General features: G+C 44.9%; 1 protein-coding gene across 2 annotated transcripts in view; it reads left to right on the top strand.

Annotated features, from left to right (window-relative positions):
* The window catches only part of DOT1L (DOT1 like histone lysine methyltransferase), a 177,243-nt gene that overhangs the window by 115,890 nt on the left and 37,351 nt on the right, over positions 1–24,002 (top strand). For both annotated transcript variants that reach the window (XM_073546030.1, XM_073546023.1), the window contains exons 10-17: positions 8,041–8,109; positions 9,617–9,723; positions 9,881–9,922; positions 10,447–10,530; positions 10,669–10,903; positions 13,828–13,941; positions 18,788–18,879; positions 22,939–23,040. In XM_073546030.1, coding sequence (XP_073402131.1) covers positions 8,041–8,109; positions 9,617–9,723; positions 9,881–9,922; positions 10,447–10,530; positions 10,669–10,903; positions 13,828–13,941; positions 18,788–18,879; positions 22,939–23,040 — 845 coding nt within the window. The remainder of the gene's footprint in view (positions 1–8,040; positions 8,110–9,616; positions 9,724–9,880; positions 9,923–10,446; positions 10,531–10,668; positions 10,904–13,827; positions 13,942–18,787; positions 18,880–22,938; positions 23,041–24,002) is intronic.

Below are 24,002 nucleotides of genomic sequence, written 5' to 3'. Positions count from 1 at the left end.
TGTATTCATGCTGTCTAGCAGCCGCAAATCATGCAGCTGTATTGACACAAACTAAATCTCCGAGCACACCCAAACTACTCGGAGATCACTCTAGCATGCTCGGAAATCTCGAGTAACGAGTATACGCGATCATCACTAAGGCTATGTGCCCACGTAGTTTTCTGTGCTGCGGCTGTCTCCATGCGGATTTTGTAAAATCCGCAGGTAAATCCGCAGGTCAAAACACCTGCGGATTAGCCTGCGGTTTTGCCCTGCGGTTTCTCACCTCACAATGGTGAAGGGCGGAAACCGCACAAAGAATTGACATGCTGCGAATTGTAACCCTCAGCAAATCCACGTGGAAAAATCCGCAGCATGTGCACTGCGTTTTTTTGTTTCCATAGGAAATAAAGGTTCTGTACAACGCAGCAGAATCTGCTGCGGACCCGCAGGGCCAATTTCGCTGCTGATCCGCAGCATGTGCACATACCCTTTTCTCTATCGCTTCATTGGGGGACACAGAAACCATGGGTGTATGCTGCTGCCACTAGGAGGCTGACACTATGCACAAAAAAAGTTAGCTCCTCCTCCGCAGTATACACCCCACCAACCGGCACTAATTTCCTCAGTTTAGCTTAGTGTAAGTAGGAGGTGGACACGGGTCTTTCATTAGACCCATATCTACCTCAGTGTGCATGGTTTCTTTGCAGGTTTTTTAAGGAGGGCTACAGAGTGAATGGTCACATCTGTATTCCCACAAAGAGACTGAGTACGGCGTGTACTGCCACCCTGTATCCCCATAGCTCTCCACAGCAGGACCACAAGCCTCTACCATGGATGCGTGTCAGGCCCTCCAGTCTGGTCCTCGCCCCCGTCACCCACCCACTCGCCCACCAGAGCCTGTCGGTCTGGAAGAGACGCGGACAGCCTTCTCTGGATGATGAAGATACCTTGTTCTACAGGTCTGTCTACCACCGTGGATCACAGGATCAGGTAGGTAAGTATGGGGTCCCTGAATGGCATGTCTCCCAGGAATCACTGCCCCACAGCACCGTGACAGCCTCTTCCTCACCCTACCCCCCTCCCCGGCTGCACTTATTTGTTTTCAGCTAGGCAGCCGGGCTGCAGGCAGGGATCCTTTCAGAAGCAGTCGCCGCGACAGAGCAGCGTTACCTCCGCCCCGCCCTCCCCGGCGGCAGCCGCATTTACTCCAGGCCCCAGCTTCAGTTTGGGCCTTGCTCGACGGCGTGGCCATGGCCCCCCGCCTTCTTCCTTAGGCGGGCTTCTCTCCCGCCTGTTTTAGGCCCGCCCACCGCTCTCTCCCTCGGTGTCTGCGCTCCTCAGCCCACCCACTCCTGGTCTGTCTATTGGCAGCGGGCGGCGCCATCTTCGTCCTCCTTACTGCGCTTTGTCCCGCCCACTCCTCCCTGTATCCTCAGTAAAACGCACGCTTTTACTTCCTGCTCCTATCAGGCTGCCTCCATCTCCCCTATCTGTGGCCCTGCAGATTTAGACGAGCTGCTCAGCGTCGCGAGCTGGAAGCATCTACAGGACTCCGGACCGTGAGTAGCTCTGCAACTGCAGACTGACACCCTCCTCTGCCTCCTGTCCCCCAACCTTCCGGCACTGCTTCAGTGACTTTCCTTCATTGTGTCTAACCCTAAGCCTGATCGTGCTCGTCCTCCTGCTTCCTCCACTGGCACCCTGGTCAAGTACTTTGCATGTTCTTCTTGTAAACGCAAACTTCCCTCAGGTCAGTCCACTCCCCTCTGCCTCGACTGCAGCAGTCCCATTGAGCCTGCCGCCCAGGAGCCCCCTAATGCTCCACGTGAGAGTCAATCCCCCATTCCTGTGTGGGCTTCCTCTCTTTCACAATCGGTAGCGAGTCTCACCAGGGTGTCTCAGTCCCTAGTGGCCATTCTTGATAAGTTGCCCCTGGACACTTCTGCAGGATCCAGTAGGTCACAAGAGGCTCCATCTGAGCCAGCCAGCGTGAGCCGTAAAAGGCCTAGGCAGAATCTCCAGCCGGAATCCTCCCCGCGCCCCATCTCACCACATAGTCCTTCCCAGCAGTCTCCTTCCCGTGCTAATTCACCGGAGTCAGGCGAAGCGTTCTTGGATGCGCCATCCAAAGGGATTTTAGAGCTGGTTTCGGACCATATCGTGGATATGAAGGTTACGGTACAGAACCTCATTGCAGCGATCAACCACACTTTCGAGATCACAGACTCCCCTGCGAAATCCTCAGATCAGGAGGTTTCGTTCAGACGGGCGGAAGCACTTTCCAGAGTCTTTGCTTATCGCTCTGAGTTTGCAAGCTCCTTACCAGGGAAAGAGAAAATCCAACCAGGCGTTTTCAAAGAGGGAAATGTCTTGGCGTGCTGTATCCATTTTCTCAAGAGCTCACCGACAACTGGTCAGCTTCCCCCTCTGTAGAAGCTCCTGTGTCCAGACTATCTTAACAACACAGTTCTTCCGATTTCAAGTGTGGCGTCTCTCAAAGATTCCAGCGACAGGATCATAGAATCCTTAGCAAAGTCAGCATTCGAAGCGGCTGCGGCGGTGCTAAGCCCAGTCTTTGCTTCCACTTGGGTAGCAAAAGCCATAGCTACTTGGGCGGAGGATCTCCGCCAAGGCATTCTTGATAGGGCCCAACCGGAGCGACTGGCCGAGCTAGCCAACCAGATTTCCCATGCAGGGGAATATTTGGTCTTTGCCTCCTTAGATGCCGCGTCTTGCGCAGCTCAAGCCTCCAGCAACGTAGTGGCAATACGGCGTACAATTTGGCTTAAGGCATGGCAGGCGGATTTGTCATCAAAAAAGTCCCTTACCAATCTGCCTTTTCAGGGAGCGCGTCTCTTCGGATCTCAGCTGGACCAGATTATTAAAGACGCCACTGGAGGCACAAGCTCTCTTCTCCCTCAGGCTAAGCCCCGTAGACCCCCTCCAAGGCGTTAGTTTCGGCCCTTTCGGTCTTTCCGTCGCTTCGCGACGGCAGAACCCTTTTCCAACCAACAGAGGCTGCCAGCCCGCCAGGATAGGAAGAAGGTCTCCTTTTGGCCCACTCCCTCCTGGCGATCTCACTCCTCCCAGAGCAGATCCTCCAGGTCCAGAACCGGATGGTCCACGTCGGCATGACTATCAACAAAGTTCCGAGGCGCCTTCCCAACTGGGCGACCGACTCCTTTTCTTCAGAGACGTCTGGCTTGCCTCGGTCTTAGACGCTTGGGTCAGGGAAGTTGTATCCTCAGGATAGAGTTTGTTTCTCGGCCCCGGGATTGCTTCTTCGAGTCCCGACCTCCAAAAGACCCTGCTTTAGTTCCGGGTTTCTTTGCATCCATCGCCTCTCTTCTCAGTTCCGGGGTGATTGTACCTGTTCCCGAAACAGAACGCTTCACAGGGTTTTACTCTAACCTGTTTGTAGTGCTGAAAAAAGGTGGCGCGGTTCGGCCCATTCTGGACCTCAAATTACTGAACAAAAGGGTGCGCCTGCAACATTTCAGGATCGAGTCCCTTTGTTCAGTAATCGCTTCCATGGAGGCGCAAGAATTCATGTGCTCAATAGACATTCAAGATGCCTATCTGCATGTTCCTATCTTTCCCAGGCATCAAAGATTCCTGCGTTTCGCCATTTATCAGGACCACTACCAGTTTGTCGCTCTGCCGTTCGGCCTCACCACCGCGCCCAGAGAGCTTACAATGATCATGGCGGCGGTGATGGCCCTGTTGAGGGTCAGAGGTCTTGTCCTCTTTCCGTACCTCGACGACATTCTAATCAAAGCTCCGCCTTTTCCCAGGCTCACCAAAGTCTTACCATCGTTCTCGACACCCTGTCCAGATTCGGGTGGCTCGTAAACAAAAGGAAGTCCTGCCTTGTTACGATTCAACGTCTTGTGTTTCTAGGCTTATTGTTCGACACCCGTCTATCAAGGGTCTTTCTCCCCGAAGAGGAGCTCTCTTCCACGAACTGTACGATCGCTGCAGAGCTTCCATCTTTCCGGTCTGCCATGAAAGTCTTGAGAAAGATGGTGGCGATGGCCGAAGGCTTCTCAGGGGTCTGCTGATCCGGATTCAGACAGACAATGCCACAGCGGTGGCATATGTTAACCACCAAGGGGGACACTGAGTTCCTCGGCACTAGCGTAAGTGTCCAAGTTTCTCCACTGGGCAGAGGTATCCGTCCCAGCGATATCCGCGGTACACATTCCCGGCGTAGACAACTGGGCTGCCGATTTTCTCAGCCGCGAGGGTCTCGCGGCGGGCGAGTGGTCCTTACATCCGGACGTCTTCCATCAGCTTTGCCGTCGCTGGGGGACGCCGGACATAGATCTGCTGGCGTCTTGCCTGAACAGGAAGGTTCCGCAATTCGTATCCAGGGCCCGAGATCCTCTCGCAGTGGGCGCCGATGCTCTGACCATTCCCTGGTCTCAGTTCAAGCTCCCCTATCTGTTTCCTCCCCTTCCTCTTCCTCACAAGCTGTTGAAGAAAATCAAGGCGGAAGGGGTACCAGTCATCCTCATCGCTCCGTATTGGCCCAGAAGGTCTTGGTTCGCGGACATCGTCAACCTTCTCGCGGACGCCCCCTGGAAGCTTCCAGACAGAGCAGATCTGCTGTCTCAGGGTCCAATCTGCCACCCCACTTCTCTGCCGCTCAATTTAATGGCATGGCTGTTGAGACCGCGGTTCTGAAACGGTCAGGTTTTTCGGATCGGGTTATCCACACCATGATCCGGGCTAGAAAGCCATCGTCTTCCAGAATTTATCGCACGTGGAAGGCCTATTTCACTTGGTGCGAGGCCAATGACTTTCTGCCCATGTCCTTATCACTCCCTTCTATCCTGGCGTTCCTCCAGGCAGGCTTAGATGCGGGCCTTGCCCTAAGCTCTTTAAAGGGTTAAGTCTCGGCGCTTTCCATCCTTTTCCAGAAGACGTTGGCCTCCCGACCGCAGGTCGAGACTTTTCTTCAGGGAGTGGCTCATGCGGCACCTCCGTACTGCGCTCCTGTTGATCCATGGGATCTGAATCTGGTTCTGGAGGCTGTACAAGGTTCACCCTTTGAGCCTCTCAAGGAAGTTTCCCTATCGCTTCTCTCCTGGAAGGTAGCCTTTTTGGTGGCCATCACCTCCATCCGGCGCATGTCGGAATTGGCGGCCCTTTCTTGTCGCCCCCCCCTTTCTTAGTGCTCCATCAGGATTAGGTGGTCCTGCGGTCCCCACCTTCCTTCCTGCCTAAGGTGGTGTCCACTTTCCACCTAAATGAGGACATTGTTCTCCCGTCCTTTTGTCCGGGTCCAATCCACCCGCTCGAGCGCTCCTTGAACAAGCTAGACCTTGTCAGGGCGGTGAAGGTCTACCTGGCTAGGACGGCTCCCTTGCGGAAGACACTCACTTTTCATCGTTCCAGATGGTGCGCGGAAAGGTCAGCCGGCCTCCAAGGCTACTATTGCTCTCTGGATCAGATTGGCAATTTTGGAAGCCTTCCGGGTCAAGCATAGAGTGCCCCCTCATGGAATTAGTGCTCACTCTACCTGGGCAGTGGGTGACTCCTGGGCGGTGCGCCACAGAGCCTCCGCGCTGCAGCTTTGCAAAGCTGCAACCTGGTCTTCGATCCACACGTTTGCCAAATTTTTCAAGGTCCACACCTACGCTTTGGCGGATGCCAGCCTATGCAGAAGGATCTTGCAGGTGGCGGTGGGGAGTTCTCAGATCTAATGGAAGTTTGATTCTCCCTCCCCAGGGACTGCTTTGGGACGTCCCGTGGTTTCTGTGTCCCCCAATGAAGCAATAGAGAGAACAGGATTTTTAAGTTGCTTACCGTAAAATCTGTTTCTCGGAGCCTTCATTGGGGGACACAGCACCCTCCCATTTTCTACAACTACTGTTCTTATGTTGATTGTTGTTTACAGTTGAGTTGTCTGTTCTGTTTTAACTCTATTTATTTTGTTACTTCTCCTACTGCTTTCTCACTAACTGAGGAAATTAGTGCCGGTTGGTGGGGTGTATACTGCGGAGGAGGAGCTAACCTTTTTTTGTGCATAGTGTCAGCCTCCTAGTGGCAGCAGCATACACCCATGGTTTCTGTGTCCCCCAATGAAGGCTCCGAGAAAGATTTTACGGTAAGCAACCCAAAAATCCTGTTGTTGCTACCCATGGATTGGGCACCATGTATTAAGCAGTGACTCTATGGACACAACCAAGTATATAATAAATATATACTGTATATACTCGTGTATAAGCCGACCCGTGTATAAGGCCGGTTTCACATTTGCGTTAAAGGCCGCAGCGTCGGCCTGCGCACGGCTGCTGCTAAGCCCCACCCCCTGCCACGCCTCCGCCGGCAGCTCCGCCTCCGGGCGCATGACGCTGCATGCGTCATGCGTCCCCTATCTTTATCACTGAGGACGCAGGCCGTGCGCAGTATGCGTTTGGCGGCGCCTGTGTCCTTTTGACGTTGCGCCGAGTGCAACCAAATTGCAACAGGTTGTGTTTGGCGCTGGTCGGCGCACCGTCAAAAGGACGCAGACGCCGCCAAAACTCATACTGCGCACGACCTGCGTCCCCAGTGATAAAGATAGGGGACGCATGCAGCGTCATGCGCCCGGAGGCGGAGTTACCGGCTGTGGCGCGGCAGGGGGCGGGGCTTAGTGGCGGCCGTGCGCAGGCTGACGCTGCGGCCTTTAACGCAAATGTGAAACCGGCCTAAGCTGACCCCCTAATTTTGCCCCAAAAAACTGGGAAAACTTATTGACTTGTGTACAAGCCTAGGGTAGAAAATGCAGCAGCTACTGGTAAATTTCAAAAATAAAAAGATACCAATAAAAGTAAAAATTAATTGAGACATCAGTAGGTTAAATGTTTTTGAATATCCATGTTGAATCAGGAGCCCCATATAATGCGCCATACAGTTCATGATGGGCCCCATAAGATGCTCCATACGAAATACACCCCATATAATGCTGCACAAAGGTTAATAATGTCCCCATAAGATGCTCCACAGAATAATATGCCCCATATAATGCTCCATAAGACTGTGTTCATACGTTGAATTTTTTTCGCAGATTTACCAAAAAATCAGCTTAAACGCTTAAAAGAAGCTTCCCATTCATTTTAATGCATTTTGCACTTTTTGTGCATATTGATGCGTTTTTTTCCGTGAAAAAAAACGCTTCGCGGTAAAAAACGCAGGATGCTCATTAATTTCGCGGAAAATTCCGCATTTCTTGCTATTTTCTATGTGTCTGGGGACGCGCAAAAAACGCGCGTTTTCTAGGAAAGAGTCCTGTTTTTATGCAGAAATTTTCTGCATATGTGTGCACATAGCCTTTAGGTTATGGCCCCATAAAATGCTCCATAGATTATGCCCCCATATCCTGCCCATAGAATTTGCCCCCATATGCTGCCCCATAGAATTTGCCCCCATATGCTGCCCCATAGAATATGCACCAATAGCTGGCACTAGAACTTTTGCTTCTGTCAGATTTCAGCTCCTGTTACATAGAAGAGGAGCTGATCCCTGAGTACTTGGTAGCATTATTATTCTCCTCGATACACTTTTGTTTACATTTGCTCACTCTGCATTTCTTTGGCCCCCATAAAGATATTTGTGTAATTATCTCCATCTAATAACCTTACACATTTGCAAATCTAGAGATTTCAAATTGAGTGACAGAAATGAACTGTTTGATTAGATATTGGCTCCATAGCCCTAGTAAGCTGTGCGTGTGGTCATATTTGGGGGGAAAAACATGATTCAAAAGGTTCCAGAGAAATAAGATGTGGTTGTCTGATGCCTGCAAATAAACTTGCTTCTCTTCCTTAGGCATGTCTTCATCTACAAAAGCAAGGAAAAAGTAAACTCTGGCAGTATTTTTCACATTTACATTCTTGTAAGGCTAGGATAACATAGTACTGGTCATTTCTACAGTTTTATGCTTTGATTTGTTTTTCTCTCTTCTTTCCAATGCCTTGGCTTGTTGGCATTGTGAAAGAAGTCAGAATGAACTGTACTTTAGCCAAATGGAAGCAGTTTCTTATTTTTTTTTTCTACTTAACTACTTCACAGGTGGCAGAATTGTCTCCTCCAAACCATTTGCACCTCTCAACTTCCGAATTAACAGCAGAAACCTGAGTGGTGAGTTTTTTCCCTAGTTATGCTAGCTGGACTTTCTCCTTTTTGCTAAAAATATATAGTTTTAAGCACATGGGAGTAAACGGAAGCGTAGAAATCCAATTACAGGAATCCTAATTTCTGTTTTGATGATGATCTTCAAGAGAGCCTATCTCCTGATCCATGCATGAATAGAAGCAGTGCTGTCTCTACTTCTATATCCGCAACTGCATTTTCTGTTTAAATGTTTTTATTGAAATTTTTAAACCAAAAATAGGGAAGGAAAGGGAATATATACATGGGGAAGGGTAATAAAACTAGAGAACCCTTATAACCATCTCCAATTGAAGGGTCATATAGATAATACATATAACACAACTGAATTTTCTAACTGTGAAACAAGACATCTTCAGGAAGCGGAGATAGAAGTAGTGAACAACACCAGCACCGATCCACAGCTTCTAGTACCGTCCTCAAACTACATGACATCAGAGGACAGTGATAGAAGCAGTAAGGGACACCAGCGCTGCTCAATGATGATTTGGTTGTTGTAGAATGTGCTAGAAGCTGTGGCACTATTGTCACTTAATGCTTCTACCCCCCACACAAACCTCCTTACACCCTCCCACCCCCCGACGACAACTTGTTTCACAGTTTAAAAATGTGGTGTCGGAAAGCTGGCGCTGCACTCATATTTCCCACAATTATATCACCATGTCCATGGATCCAGGACATCTTGAAAGGGCGGTGATGCAAGAAACTGTAGTAAGTAACTGCAGAAGTGAGTACAGCCCCAGCCTCCTGTGACATTCTGATTGAGCCTGCTCTCAAAGGAAATGTCATAGGAAGAGAAGTATTTAGGGATTAGCTAGGTAGGGAGAAGTGTACGATTTGGTATATTAAAGAAAATTACAAAAGTGGTTGGGGTGTAAAGATGGGGGCGAAACGTGCTTCGAGGTACGTGACCTGGGTCAAGATAGGATTTTTGACACCTATGGGTAATTATCCATCACTTTCATTACCTTATTACTATGCTATAACATTGTATGGAGCGGTATAGTGCTTAATGGATATTAGTCACTTTATTGAATACTTTTTTCACTATATCTTTTGGCACATACACCCAATATTGGGATTATATATGGTTAATTATTAATTATATTTGCCAATTCCTACAATGCAATTTTTATCCCGCCTTGTATTCATTGGTCATTCACACCTATGGATTTAGTGACATTATAATTGTTGAAAAACCCATATACTTAATGTGATATGTATTAAATAAATGGATCTTTTGTGACATTTTGTCAATAAACATTATCTCTATACTATTGTTGCTTCTCCAATTGCTACAAATGCTGCTTTTCGTGTCCTGCAGAATTGTACCTACACTACCTCTTTACATGTAATGTCTGTTTTGGTTTCTTATTAGGTTCAGTGCTTTTGTATATTTTGGACCAAGGACTTGTCCTTTTGAAGCTCTCACTGTATACCGCTCCTACAGTTTTACTATAACCTTTTTATCTTTCAGACATTGGCACAATAATGAGAGTTGTCGAGCTGTCACCACTTAAAGGCTCTGTTTCTTGGACCGGCAAGCCAGTTTCTTACTATCTGCACACTATTGATCGTACTTTAGTAAGCATTTCTATGTCTTTCCACTCACAATATTGAATTACAATTTTTTTTTTTTCTTTGGACACATAATGTGTGTGACATTTGTATTGGTTTTAATTGAATGTTAGAAGGTTGAACTTTTTTTTTTTTTTTTTGCTTTCCCACAATTGTATTGCAGCTTGAAAATTATTTTTCCAGCCTGAAAAATCCAAAACTCAGGGTGAGTATTTAAAAGTTGAGAAAAATAACGCACTGTTTATCAGTCAGCGGAGTCACTGGCAACAATAAACTGCCGCCAGGTGCATTAGATTTTAATAAAGCATCTGTAGTATGAAACCTTTGTTTTTTCTAGTGACCCCGATAAGCTTTCTGCAGTGGTTATTGCCCAAACTATGATCTATATAATATTTGTTAGTCCTTCATCGCTCACATCCTGTTCACCTTAAACTATAGAGAGATTTTTACTCCACGGAGAAACTTTGAGTCTGTTTCATTTAGTAAAGTCTCTTTAGATTTTGGGATGCACCATCATGTTGTTAAGTGCTGTGTTCACATGTAAGTGGTCTCTGTCGCCCAGCAGTGATCAATCTGTCCAAGATTCTGGTTTTGTTGTTTTTTTGGGGGGGGGGGGGGAATTGTGAAGAATACTTGCCTAGTGGACAAGTGTTATACTAGATTAAATATTTCACGGTATTTTCAGATGCTATCTAAAAATGAGTTTAATAACACAACTTTGTCTGTTAGGAGGAGCAAGAAACAACAAGACGGAAGAATCATCGTGAGGGAAAGAGCAATACCACGACCCCTACAAAAATTCAGGAGACCAAGGTAGGACCTTTTACAGACCGTATCTGTATATGATAAGACAACAAATATATTTGGGCTGAAAAACTTTAGAGATATAAGGAAAGTACTGAACTCATCACCTGCTTATATCAGATGTGTTTTTGGTTTTGTTTTTTTAAGGATTCGGGAGCTGAGGAAGAGAAGCCAGCTTCTGTGAAAAAGACTTCTCCAACCAAAGCTCGAAGAAGGCTCAGTAAAAAGGGTAGGAAAATGGCTGGTCGGAAACGTGGGCGCCCTAAGAAACTGCTTACATCCTCAAGTGAACGAAAACCCTCCAAATCCCCAACTGCACTGGAAAATGTCCATTCACAGAATATCCCTCCCCCACAGTCCCCAACACAAGAAAACTCTCAGGGTAAGCATATACTTTACTACATGTTCTGTGGGGTTCACATTGATGCACGTTTTGTTGCTTGTTAATGTGATCCTTTGTGAGATCACTTAATGTTCTAGTTAAAGAAGACCTTTCGCAAGTTTGGACATGTTAAACTGGCCACATCATGGAATAGTGGCTAATATCTGTGCAACGCTGAGGAGAAATTCCAAAATGATATCTACGCTTGCTCATCTCTGCAGGCACTATTCAGTCACGTGGCCAGGTTAACGTGCTGAAACTGGTGACCGGTCCCCTTTAATGTCATACCTCTTTGTGGACCATCACAAGGTTATACAGTATAATCTAATATGTCTAGCTGTATGATCATGTAATATGTCCCCCCCAAAAAATCTATTCAAATTATCAATACTTTACGTTTCTGATATCACCACCCCACAGCGTAGATGTGAAGTTGTATAAGAGACGGAAACAGGTGTCATCAGAAATGTAATAACAATGCTGAATCTCTAATAGCTTTAGTGCAAAGCACATATGACCTGCCTGGAGACTCAGGAATTTTGAGTCTACCAATTATAAAAATTAGTTGTAGGATTAGAAAGTCTGATTTTAAACCGCGGTGAACAAATGTGTTGGCCCAACATTTAATGTACCAGAAGGCCAAACATGTAGACATTCAATCCCATGTCTTACTGAGGTCTGTACTGGCCATATGAGAATCTAGCGGTGTTGGAGTGTGAACTCCACCTGCCTGTATCACACTTAGCATTATTGTGAGCCAAGCACAGGAGCTTGTGTAGAAATATGCCACTAACGGGGACTACGTACATGGGGCCAAATTTCTCAAAATTATTGTGAAAAAAGAAAGGCATTAATTTCCCTAACAGTGAAAGTTATTCATACTGTGTTTGAAGACCATACGCAGTATGATGATGGACATTATAAATGTAAATCTCACCTTGACCGTAACGTAAGAACAGTGCGTGTAGGTCTCTGTAGCATTTCAGTATCTTCACAACTAAGCAATACCAGCCCAACATGAGCTAGTAACCGCATCAGCTCTTTGACCGTCACCTACTGGGATTAAAGGGGTGGGAAGATGGGAAAATGCTAATCTAATCACATTGTCGCAAACTGCCACTTGGTCTTCATGAAGACAATTAAATTCTTTAGGGCAAAAAGGCATGGGATATGATCTTGGCGATGAGAATACCCCTTTAACAGTCCTCTGTAAGAAAGTCCTTCTCTGCCCCCAGGGACATGGGTTAGAATGTACACAAGTCCTATTGGTTGGGTCCCCAAATTGTCACGTCAGGAGGATAATCCATTGACTATATACAGTGCAGCCTTGGGGCAGGGGTGGAATGTTCTACTCTTTCCCGGGTCCTTCATTACACATGCATATCACCCACTACCTGATTCAGTCACCCAATCTGAGATATTCCCCAGATATCATCCTTATATGGAGATGTTAGGCACAGGATAGCGCTCATTTGAGGGAGCAGCCATGTGTATATTACCATAGTAAAGGTGGTGCGTTAGATGTTCCTACAAGCAGAATGAGGGCGATCTTTGCACGTCACACATTTATGCTTCACAGTAGACAATGGGGAGTGGAAAATGCAGGTTTTAGAAATGATTGGTATTTCTATACACATGGCTGACAGCAGTTTATCTTCACTACAATTTTATTTTATTTTAATTTTATTTTGTATGACTTGGGCTGGTTTCACATTAGCGTTTGGAGGCGCAGCGGATGCTCGCCGTGAAGCGCCTCCTCCGGTTAGCTCCACCTATGGGCGCATGCAGGGGGCGGAGCTTCACGGTGAGCGTCCGCTGCGCCTCCAAACGCTAATGTGAAACCAGCCTTAAGTGTACAAATTGTCCTGAATACCCATACACAGAAATAAAAGTTAGTGAAGTTGGGCTCTCGCATAGACCACCTTTGTTCCTAGGTTCCATTATGGCATTTCGCTCCTGTAATATTTATCAAAATGACATAATTAAACCATCCCTTACTCAGTACAACAGCTTGTCCTGAATAGCACATGCAATAAAAACCATTAAAGGGGTTGTCCGCTACTTATGTTGGCCACTTTTTGACTGCAGCGCCGCTCATAACATCGTTTTGGAACATAGGGCCCAGAGCGGAGGGGTGGTGTCAGTTTGTGTGCCAAGTATACTTTTTTTTTTATTGCAGCACCTTGGGGGACATTCTGTTGGGGTTCTCCAGTAGTGGACAACTCCTTTAAAAGCAAGATGGTCCATAAGGGCAAATCAAATCAAACATTGCATATACAGACTCCTCAAATCAGGGTTGTCCTCACGTTGAGTATGGTGATGGATTCATGTTTCCTTGTTGGCACGGATTGATTTTGTATTCCATAAAAGCACTGGAGGTATTTTTGTGACCTCTCTTGTCTAAAATGGGTCCTTTCTGCACCTTGTCTGAGGAGGGCTGTGGCTGTGCCTAAAAAGCTTGCCACTTTGTGGAAAAGGTGGCATGGCCTTACGTGCAACACTGTGGCTCCGATTTCTGGCACAAAGCAAGCCAACTAGTAAGACATGTCTAGACAGGAAGATGACGTTTCTGGTGCTATTTGCACCATGATAAATCTGGAGCATTCGAAGACTGTCTAGTGTAAGTTTTCACTGTTTAGGAATTGGGCAGTGGGGCAGATGAATGCTGTCTATCAGGTGCCATATTCAGGGACTTTCTGTAACAAGTCTGTCAAAGTTTTATGCAAGTTCACTAAACAATATTGGTAAAAGGCCCCGATGCCGTCATTCATTTTTATTTATTTTCTTTGTTTTTTTTTTAATATTGTGTGCTTAAGTCAGTGAACTATAGAATGACTTGCACTTTTGTTTCAATCCTTGACTTTGCATTTTGTTGACAATTTAAATATATCTTTTTTAATTTTCTCTTTTTGTATTGTCTTCAGATACATACAAGTCACCTCAGAGTCCCTACTTTCAACTACCTCCCAAAGTGCAGCGACAACCTTCCAACCAGCTGTTGTCTTTGCCTACACCTCCAGCACTGCAGAAGCTGCTTGGTAAGACTAGTACATGGGGTGGTATGAATAAGAAGCAAATGGCCTCCTCAAGGAGCAGTCCTCTACGGATTCAGGCCATGTTTGGTGGTATTGGGTTGTCCTTTAATTTAACATGATTCGTCCAACACGGCACTTCGTGAACCAGCCACAATTCAGACGTTGGTTGGAACAACGACCTGAATGTTGAGGCAAGAATGATAACGCTGTTTTATCCCAGCAGCGAGTGTATTTGCCACGTCACCAGCCCTCTGAGCTCATCATGAATCAAATTAACCATACAAGAGCTCAGCTGCTTTTTTTCTGATGTAAAATAGGTGCAAATTATGGCACACTCGATATTTTTTAGAAATTCGTTTTTCTATTGCTTCTGCCACTTGTCTAATAAGTTGCCATAGCTTAGTAGGAGGGGGCAGGATCACACATGACTTCATGACCCGACAAATGTACTATAATTACACCAAAAAGTGGCAAAAACTAAAGTTCAACTTATACTACCTTGGCTGGCATAGATTTTCTGGCACATGTGCACCACAAAATGCTCCTAATTTACTCAGGTGCTCATGCCTCCTAATAAAATAAGCACATTTTACTATAGCATGCTTTTTATTATAGCGACTCTGTTGCCAGTTTGTCCCTACATCATGGTGCTCTCAGATCGAGAAATAAGAGACCCTGACTCCAGCGATGGATCACTTTCTTGGCTGCTTTCTGCAGTTTTGATAAAATGCCTGTTTTATCTGCTGCAGATCTGCCAGTTGTCTGAATGCTGAGCTCCGTATAATTATCACAGCAAAAAAGGGCAGCCGTATTCACCTGCCCAGGTCTCAGAACTATTGGAAGATGCAGCAAACCCATGTTATAAAGATGGCGGCAACACGTGGCTGTAAGCCAGACATTGTGCTTTACTTGTCTGCGACCAGCGCCCTATACAAGCCTTTTGTGTGTATGGTTCTAATACTAAGCACTCACCCCCGCCATGATTTGGTAAGCTGTGAGTGTTTGTCTCATCAGTATTTTACACGTGTTGCCGCCATCTTTTACTACATGGGCTTGCTGCATCCTGCATTAGTTCTCAGACATGTGCAGGTACAGTGCCTTGCGAAAGTATTCGGCCCCCTGGAACTTTTCAACCTTTTCCCACATATCACGCTTCAAACATAAAGATGCCAAATGTAAATTTTTGGTGAAGAAACAACAACAAGTGGGACACAATTGTGAAGTTGAATGAAATTTATTGGTTATTTTAAATTTTTGTGGAAATTCAAAAACTGAAAATTGGGGCGTGCAATATTATTCGGCCCCCTCTAACTTAATACTTTGTTGCGCCACCTTTTGCTGCTATTACAGCTGCAGGTCGCTTGGGGTATGTGTCTATCAGTTTTGTACATAAAGAGACTGAAATTCTTGCCCATTCTTCCTTGGCAAATAGCTCGAGCTCTGTAAGGTTGGATGGAGATCGTTTGTGAACAGCAGTTTTCAGCTCTTTCCACAGATTCTCCATTGGATTCAGGTCTGGACTTTGACTTGGTCATTCTAACACCTGGATACGTTTATTTATGAACCATTCCACTGTAGATTTTGCGTTATGTTTGGGATCATTGTCTTGTTGGAAGCCAAATCTCCGTTCCAGTCTCGGGCCTTTTGCAGACTCCAACAGGTTATCTTCAAGAATGGTCCTGTATTTGGCTCCATCCATCTTCCCAACAATTTTATCCATCTTCCCTGTCCCTACTGAAGAAAAGCAGACCCAAACCATGATACTACCCACCACCATGTTTGACAGTGGGGGTGGTGTGTTCAGGGTGATGAGCTGTGTTACCATTACGCCAAACATATCGTTTGGCATTGTTGCCAAAAAGATCGATTTTGGTTTCATCTGACTAGAGCACCTTCTTCCACATGTTTGGTGTGTCTCGTAGGTGGCTTGTTGCAAACTTTAAGGCCTCTTTCACACTTCAGTTTTTTGCATCAGTCAAAATCCGCCAAAAGGACGAATGGCGGATTCGTGTTAGTACTGATGACAACGGATGCCACCCGTCCGTTTTTTGACGGATCGAATCGCAGCCTGGAAAAGGAGACAGAGAGAGAGACTGAGACTTATTTTTTGTCCGGCACCCAGAAAGAATTTCGGGTTAAATCAGTGTCTGGAGGATCCACCAGAGAAAAACACGTTGATAGCTCCGTTTTGAAATCTTTGAGGATGGTGACGGACAGCAACTTTTGGCGGATCCGCAAAAAAAACGGATGCAACGGACGGCAATCCGTCACAATCCGCCAATAATGGAAGTCAGTGGGGAAAAAAACGGATCCTCAAAAGAAAATTGCGTATCCGTTTTTTTCAAAACCTGGCGGATTGTGACTGATTGTAAAAAACTGAAGTGTGAAAGAGGCCTGAACGACACTTTTTATGGATATCTTTGAGAAATGACTTTCTTCTTGCCACTCTTCCATAAAGGCCAGATTTGTGCAGTGTATGACTGATTGTTGTCCTACGGACAGACTGTCCCACCTCAGCTGTAGATCTCTGCAGTTTATCCAGAGTGATCATGGGCCTCTTGGTTGCATCTCTGATCAGTCTTCTCATTGTTTGAGATGAAAACTTAGAGGGACGGCCGGGTCTTGGTAGATTTGCAGTGGTATGATACTCCTTCCTTTTCAATATGATCGCTTGCACAGTGCTCCTTGGGATGTTTAAAGTTTTGGAAATCATTTTGTATCCAAATCCGGCTTTAAATGTCTCCACAACAGTATCACGGACCTGCCTGTTGTGTTTCTTGGTCTTCATGATGCTCTCTGTGCTTCAAACAGAACCCTGAGACTATCACAGAGCAGGTGCATTTATACGGAGACTTGATTACACACAGGTGGATTATATTTATCATCATTAGTCATTTAGGACAACATTAGATCATTCAGAGATCCACAATGAACTTCTGGAGTGAGTTTGCTGCACTGAAAGTAAAGGGGCCGAATAATATTGCACGCCCCACTTTTCAGTTTTTGCATTTCCACAAACATTTAAAATAACCAATAAATTTCGATCAACTTCACAATTGTGTCCCACTTGTTGATTCTTCACCAAAAATTTACATTTGGTATCTTTATGTTTGAAGCATGAGATGTGGGAAAAGGTTGAAAAGTTCCAGTGGGCCGAATACTTTCGTAAGGCATTGTAAATACTGCTTCCCTTTTTTGCTGTCATAATTCTCAAGGCATTTAATTCCCCTTTTTCTGGCTTTGCTTTTAATTTTATTTTATTTGAGCTCTGTATAGCCCTGTCCGCCCATATCACTGAGTGGCAGCTTTCTGTGTACACTGCATAGGCAGAAAGCTGCCGATTGGTGGTGGGGGCTTCTTAATATTGAGGACTGCCTGGCAACAAATTAGTAGTCCTCTAGTGATGATCTTCTGCTGATGAAAGTGATTTTACAGCTAGTAATCCATTAAGTGATAAAACACTGGAATCAGGGTCTCTATGTATGCAATATGCTGCTCTCAGTGTAGATTCCTTTTAAGACTGGCGTGAAGACTGCCGGTCTTAATAAAATGCGTCCAGGGACTTTTACAGAGTGACAAATGTATTTGTAGCCCGAACAGCCATATTAATCTGAGACATGTGCATAATGTCTGACCTATATTAACGTCTGACAATTTGCCTTTCTCTAGCAGCTCGCAGCTGCGTTCCGCAGTGGAGCCTCTCGGGTGTTCGTGGTTAGCCTCCTTTTCCCAGGCCGGAGCAAAGGCTCTTTGCCATGGAGCTGCCCATGTGTCTGCCGCTTTCTCTTCTTCACTTTTAGTCTTATTTTTCACTACATATTGTGTTTATGTTCGGCCTGTATTGCATGCATCATTGCTTTATACGATCTTGCAGGTGTATGGTTCGTCATTCTTTTCAGGCTTTTTTTTTCCAATCTGTACTTTTTGTCCATATGTTCTTCCCTTTTTTCCTTTCCTCATACTGTTGCGCATTTGTATCTTGTGCTTTTCTTCTCTCTTCTACCATTCTTCGTATTTGGTTGTTTTTGCTTTGTCTCTTCTGTATCCTTTCCTCTTTTCCTTCGGATGGAATTCAGGTTGGTTATATCTTCCTGCAATCCGAAAATTAGCCATTGTTTTAAGGAGACCTCAGCGTAGCACATTTTGTGCAGTGTAGTTGCTGATTTACCCTAGTCTTTCCAAATCTTTGTCCTCTGGAGGTTTGCAGCAGCAGAGACTGTGCTGAAATGTACCAATGTTTGCTTTTTTTTTTTTTTTTTTTGACATTTTGAAGTGACACTAGGATATCCAATCTCCACAGATTTTTCCCATTTTAATGGTACTTTTCATTTTTATTATGTTATCTTATTTTTGCTACTTTATTTACTTACACTGTTTTACAGAGATCTCACGCACACAAATTGGTTTGATTTTCCTGACTTATTTAAAAAAAATTGCTGCGTTTTTGCAGACTGCAGCATGTCACTTCTTTCAGCATATTTGCAGCATTTTTAACCCATCGGAAACAATGGGTAAGTGCAAAAACACAGGTATCAGGTTTTGCTGTGTTTTTGGTGCATAAACCTAAGGATGTTTAATCAGGCTTTTTTTGGCTGGTAAAGTTATCAGCAGGCACAAGAGACAAAAAAAACCGCAGCAAAACCCACTTTTGTAAGCGGCTTAAACACAGCTTATGATTTGCATAAAAAGAACCGCAGCAAAAAGGCAACGTATGAATATCGCCTTATAGGACTTCTATAATGATAAGAGTGAGTTGTGCCTTTAGGGCCGGGTTTTCTATAATCACGCATTCTCCTTCATTGTTGCTGCTTATTTTCTATACCTCTCACTATCACATTCTCTGTAACAGATTCCTTTAGGATCCAGTACTTGCAGCTTATGTCTTACATGAAGACTCCTCAGTACAAAGCTGGGCTCCAGCAACTATTAGAAAAGGAAAAGGTGGGTGTTTTTCTTTGTTTTTCTTTTTTTTTTTTCTTCTGAAGTGAACCTGTCAGCAGGATTGTGCACTGTAACCTACAGACAGTATCAGGTTGGCTCCATTATACTGATTAAGGGTATGTGCACACTTTGCAGTTTTTGATGCATTTCCGTGGCGTTTTTGGACACATGGAATTGACTCATATCCCCAGTGCATTGTGCACACAATGTTAATCAATGGGAAATTCAAAAACGCTGTGCACATGCTGCTGGAAAAAACACGTGGATTCGTGTTTTTTCCCCGCAGCATGTCAATTCTTTATGCAGAACTGTAGGGTTTCTGCGCCCATTGACATGCATTGAGTCAGGCACATCCGCAGCAAAACCGCAGATGTAAAAAAGATCTGCAATCTTGCTACGGAAGTGGGTGCGAGAAACGCGCTGCCGGGACTGTCCGGGGGGGTCTGCGGGGCTGTGTGGGGTCTGCCAGGGCTGTGCCCGGGGGTCTGCGTATGTGTGTGTGTGTGCAGGCATCATCCGATGGGATTAAAAGTCCCATCCGGCTATACCTGCTACAGTGACAGTGATTGACACATTAGGCAATGATGGAACAGTAGTAGTCCCATCATCCGGGTAATGTGTTGAATGTAAAAAAAAAAAACCACATACACACGTATAGTCCATACTTACCATCTACACCTTATCCCCGAAGCCCTTGCTCACCTGAAAAAAAAACAAACCAATATACTTCCTGTGTCCGACGTAATCCAATTAATAACGATTGTCCCACGGCGATCTCTTGTGGATTGCTGTCACATCAGCAGATGCGACCGCTCTCCAAGGATTCCAGTGATAAGGTGATGGAGATAATCCTCCTCGTTGTATCACTCCGCCGCTGACGGGTCATGCAAGTTCAACTGTCACTTTGCGGCGCTACAGCTTGAGAATTTTCTCACGCTGTTGTGCCCTAAAGCAAGAGGCTTGTCTCCGATGACACACTGCTGGAGGGTTATCTCCGGTCAGTGTGTCATCAGAGGCCTATAGAGCGGTCACATCTGCTGATGTGACAGCTCTATAAGGGACATCGTCGTGGGACAATCGTTATTAATGGGATTACATCGGACAGGGAGTATATTGTTTGTTTTTTAAATATTTTTTTGCAGGTGATGGAGGGCTTCAAATGAAATTAGGCGTACAATAACAAATATGAAAAACTGTTGTGTTTTATTTAATTAAAATACTTTGTGTTTTTTTTTAACTCTTACTATAAGATAAATAATGGATAGGCGTCTTATTGACGCCTCTCCATTATTAACCGGGCTTAATGTCACCTTACAATAGCAAGGTGACATTAACCCCTTATTACCCCATATGCCACCACTACACGGCAGTGGGAAGAGAGGGGCTAAGTGCCAGAATTGGCGCATCGAACAGATGCGCCATTTCTGGGGCGACTGCGGGCTGGTGTTTGTAGCCGGGGGGGTGCAATATCCATGGCCCCTTCTTAGGCTATGAATATCAGCCCGCTGCTGTCTGCATAGCCTTTTTGGCTATAAAATATAGAGGGGACCCCATGTCATTTTTTTTGGGGGGGTCCCCCTCTTTTAATAACCAGTAAAGGCTATGCAGACAGCTGCAGGCTGAGCATAGCCTGGGAAGGGGCCATGTGTATTACCCCTTCCCAGGCTACAAATATTGGCCCTCGGCCATCGGCTTTCCCTCTCTGGCACAGAAAATTGCGCGGGAGCCCACACCATTTTTTTGAAAATAAATTTTTTTCCCCAAAATTAAACATATTGTTCATTAATAGACATCGGCCTTCCTATTATTTATCTATATCTATCCATAGATATATCAAAAGATGGATATATCTATTTATATATCTATGGATATATGTTATGATTCGGTCACCGAGGAGGATTACCGGGGAATCAGCTAAGCAACCAGGAAACCAGAAAGGTTGGCAACTTAGCGGATTGCCGACCCCTAAACCTAACAACACAACTAGCATTAGCCGTGGGATGTGCCTACGATGCCCTAGACGCCTTGGCACAGCCAAAGAGTTAACTATGCAGAAGGCTAAACTGCCCCGGAGTAGAATCCCAAAGGAATAGATAGCCCCCAAACATATATTGTCGGTGAGACAAGCTGAGGCACAAACGCAGGCAGAAAATAGTGAGCAAATGATGGGGCCCAAACTTTCTAGATAGGACAGAAAAGATACTGTCTGCAATCACGCAAAAACCCTAAAAAAAAATCCCAACACGTCTGATATGCAAAAGCACTGAGGCCACACGACCTCTCCCCCACTAGATCAGCATTCTGGTGTGAACTGGAAGCAAAGCAAAAGATACTTGTATAACAGGGAATTGGCAGTACTGAACAGAATGACATAAGCTGTGACATATGCGCGGGGTCCAGCACAAATTCCGGCATGGAATAATGCTGAACCCACACAGCAAAGCAGAAAAAGGCAAAAACTATATCAAATTCAAAAGATTCCAGCAAACAACTTATCTGAATGATGCAAGACCAAGGAGGGGAAAAAGCAGACTTCACAATGCACAGAGAAACCAAATCACCAGCAGCAACTGAAGGAAGCTTGCTCACTTAAATCCTCCTAGTCTGTAACCCCTGACTTCCAATCATCGTCTTCAAGTGATAGACTTCTGTCAACATGAGCAGCTCCACTACCCGCATCAACCACCCGAGGGAGCCCCGACTCAGAAGTCAGATTAAGAGAGTTCACAACAGATATATCTATGGATATATCTATCGATATATCTATGGATATATCTATAGATAGATATGGATAATCTATAGATAGATATGGATAATCTATAGATGGGATATGGATATATCTATAGATGGGATATGGATATATCTATAGATGGGATATGGATAATATCTATCTTTATCTTTAACTTACAAAAAACGCATACAATCTGCATGAAAAAAACGCATGAAAATCCTCGTCAAAAAGCGTGGATTTTTACCTGCGTTTTTTGCTAAGAGGTGAAGATTCTGTGCAGAAGATTCTGCAGGCAAATCTGTAACGTGTGCACATACCCTAAAATTATATTTTCAGTTTTGAGTTAATGATCTGCTCGTGCTCCGTGGCGTCCTGGAGGGGGGTCTTCGTGTGGTGCTCTGATTACAAATTCATGTGTATGGCTTCTGACAGGTCACTGATCCCTCACTGACCTGCCCCTATTTTACATACTGATTAGTATATATATTGGGGAAAAAAATCACATTCAGCAGGCAGGCACCTGCACTGCAGCATGATTGCATGTGTAATGTTCATTAAATTGTTTATTTAGTCATCTACATTTATTCTGGAAAAGAAAAACTTTCTTAAACTTGTGGTGGCTGCACAGTAGCATCTATTGGCGCTCCGATAGATGCTACTGCGCAGGCGCCATCTTGGGGGTGACTTTTTTTCATCCAGCAAAATTGCGCCACCTGCGCTGTAGTAGCTATTGGATCACCAATGGTGCCATTTTGAGAGGGATTTCTTTTCTGAATAAATGTAGATGACTAAATAAAACAATTTTTAATACATATTATACATGTGATCGTGCTGCAGCGCCGCGGGCACCTGCTTGCTGAAGGTGATAATTATATTTATTGAAAGAAAAAAAAATTATATAAACTAGGGTTCAGTGACCTGTGGGATGCCATACTGATGAATACCTAATCAGCACCACATAAAGACCGCCCCAAGGCATGGTCATATAATTAACTCAAAACTGAAAATAAAGATTAAAACAGCCACAAGATGGATTTAATCAACCAATGTATCATTGTAATCAGTTTAACGGCTCCAACCTGACACTGTCTGAAGGTTACTGAGCACAATCCTGTGGACAGATTCCCTTTAACAGGATTCTAGCTCTCACATTTTTAATTGACAGATACAAAGAACTGTAAACTTTAGTTTCTAGCCTATTGATAAATGTGTGGCTTCTGGGATTTGCCCACGTCGGCAATTTGCATATGGCTTTGTTTTGCATGTGTAACAGGAATGTTTTCCTTCTTCCTGGTTTGTAGTGTATAAATCCTAAATATTTTTCTTAGGAGAAAAATTCCAATCTACATGGTGCTGCTCAAGAGCTTCTCACGCACTGCCAAGCGCAAAAAGAGGAAATCAAGAAACTTTTCCAACAAAAGCTAGATGAGGTACAGTCATCTGACCTGAGCATAGTAACCTTCTCGGGATGTGCAATGATGCTGAGGGCTGAGCAATTGTGCTAGTGTCTTCTGTAACAGCCGTATACACATAGGCTTTGATCTCTGCTCTTTACAATCTTAGTGGTTTACACATAGTTGTCAGGTGCGGGTTAGACACTGCTGCCTGCATTTTAACAGCAGCTTTTAATGGTTTAACGGCATCAGTCAAAACTCTGTACACTCTTCTCTAGGGACAAATGTTGGCTGTATAGCATGGCCGACAGATGACTAGTTGGGAGCAGGCTCAGCTCTTGAGCTCGTTTCATGCGGCCGCACCCACTCTGTGATGTATTAGTATATCAAGGGGTGGGAAAGGGTTAGCATTAAAATGTTTATTTAAAGGGAATCTGTCACCCCTTTTCTGAGATATCATATAATGATATCATTCAATTGTGTGTCATATAAGGATTCTCTTAGTGCTTTGCTTCCCCCTGACCCCGCACCTTTCATGCATAAATACCTTTTTTATATCTGTTCAGATGTATGTAAACTGCCGCTGTCCGGTCTGCTGGGCGGGGCTTATTCAACTGCTCCCTCCTCCCTGTCTTGCTCTACACATTTCTTCTTGTGTAGAACAAGACAGGGAGGGGGGAGCAGTTGAATAAGCCCCGCCCATCGGACCGGACAGCAGCAGTTTACATACATCTGAACTGATATAAAAAAAGGTATCTATGCATGAAAGGTGCGGGGTCAGGGGGAAGCAAAAGTACTAAGAGAATCCTTATGTGACACACAATTGAATGATATCATATATCATCTCAAAAAAGGGGTGACAGATTCCCTTTAAAATAGTAAGTCATTTTTTGTTGGCATATTCCTCATAAAGGCTCCTAGAAAACAAATAAGCATGCCATTTACTGTGTGCTAAAGCGAAGCCCTTTATTCATAAAATAAACCAAGAAAAACGAGGT

The sequence above is a fragment of the Dendrobates tinctorius genome, unplaced genomic scaffold (assembly GCF_039654945.1).
Source record: "Dendrobates tinctorius isolate UK_male_01 unplaced genomic scaffold, ASM3965494v1 ptg000011l, whole genome shotgun sequence".
NCBI classification, from domain to species: Eukaryota; Metazoa; Chordata; class Amphibia; order Anura; family Dendrobatidae; genus Dendrobates; species Dendrobates tinctorius.
This window is presented reverse-complemented; position numbering and strand designations above follow the sequence as displayed.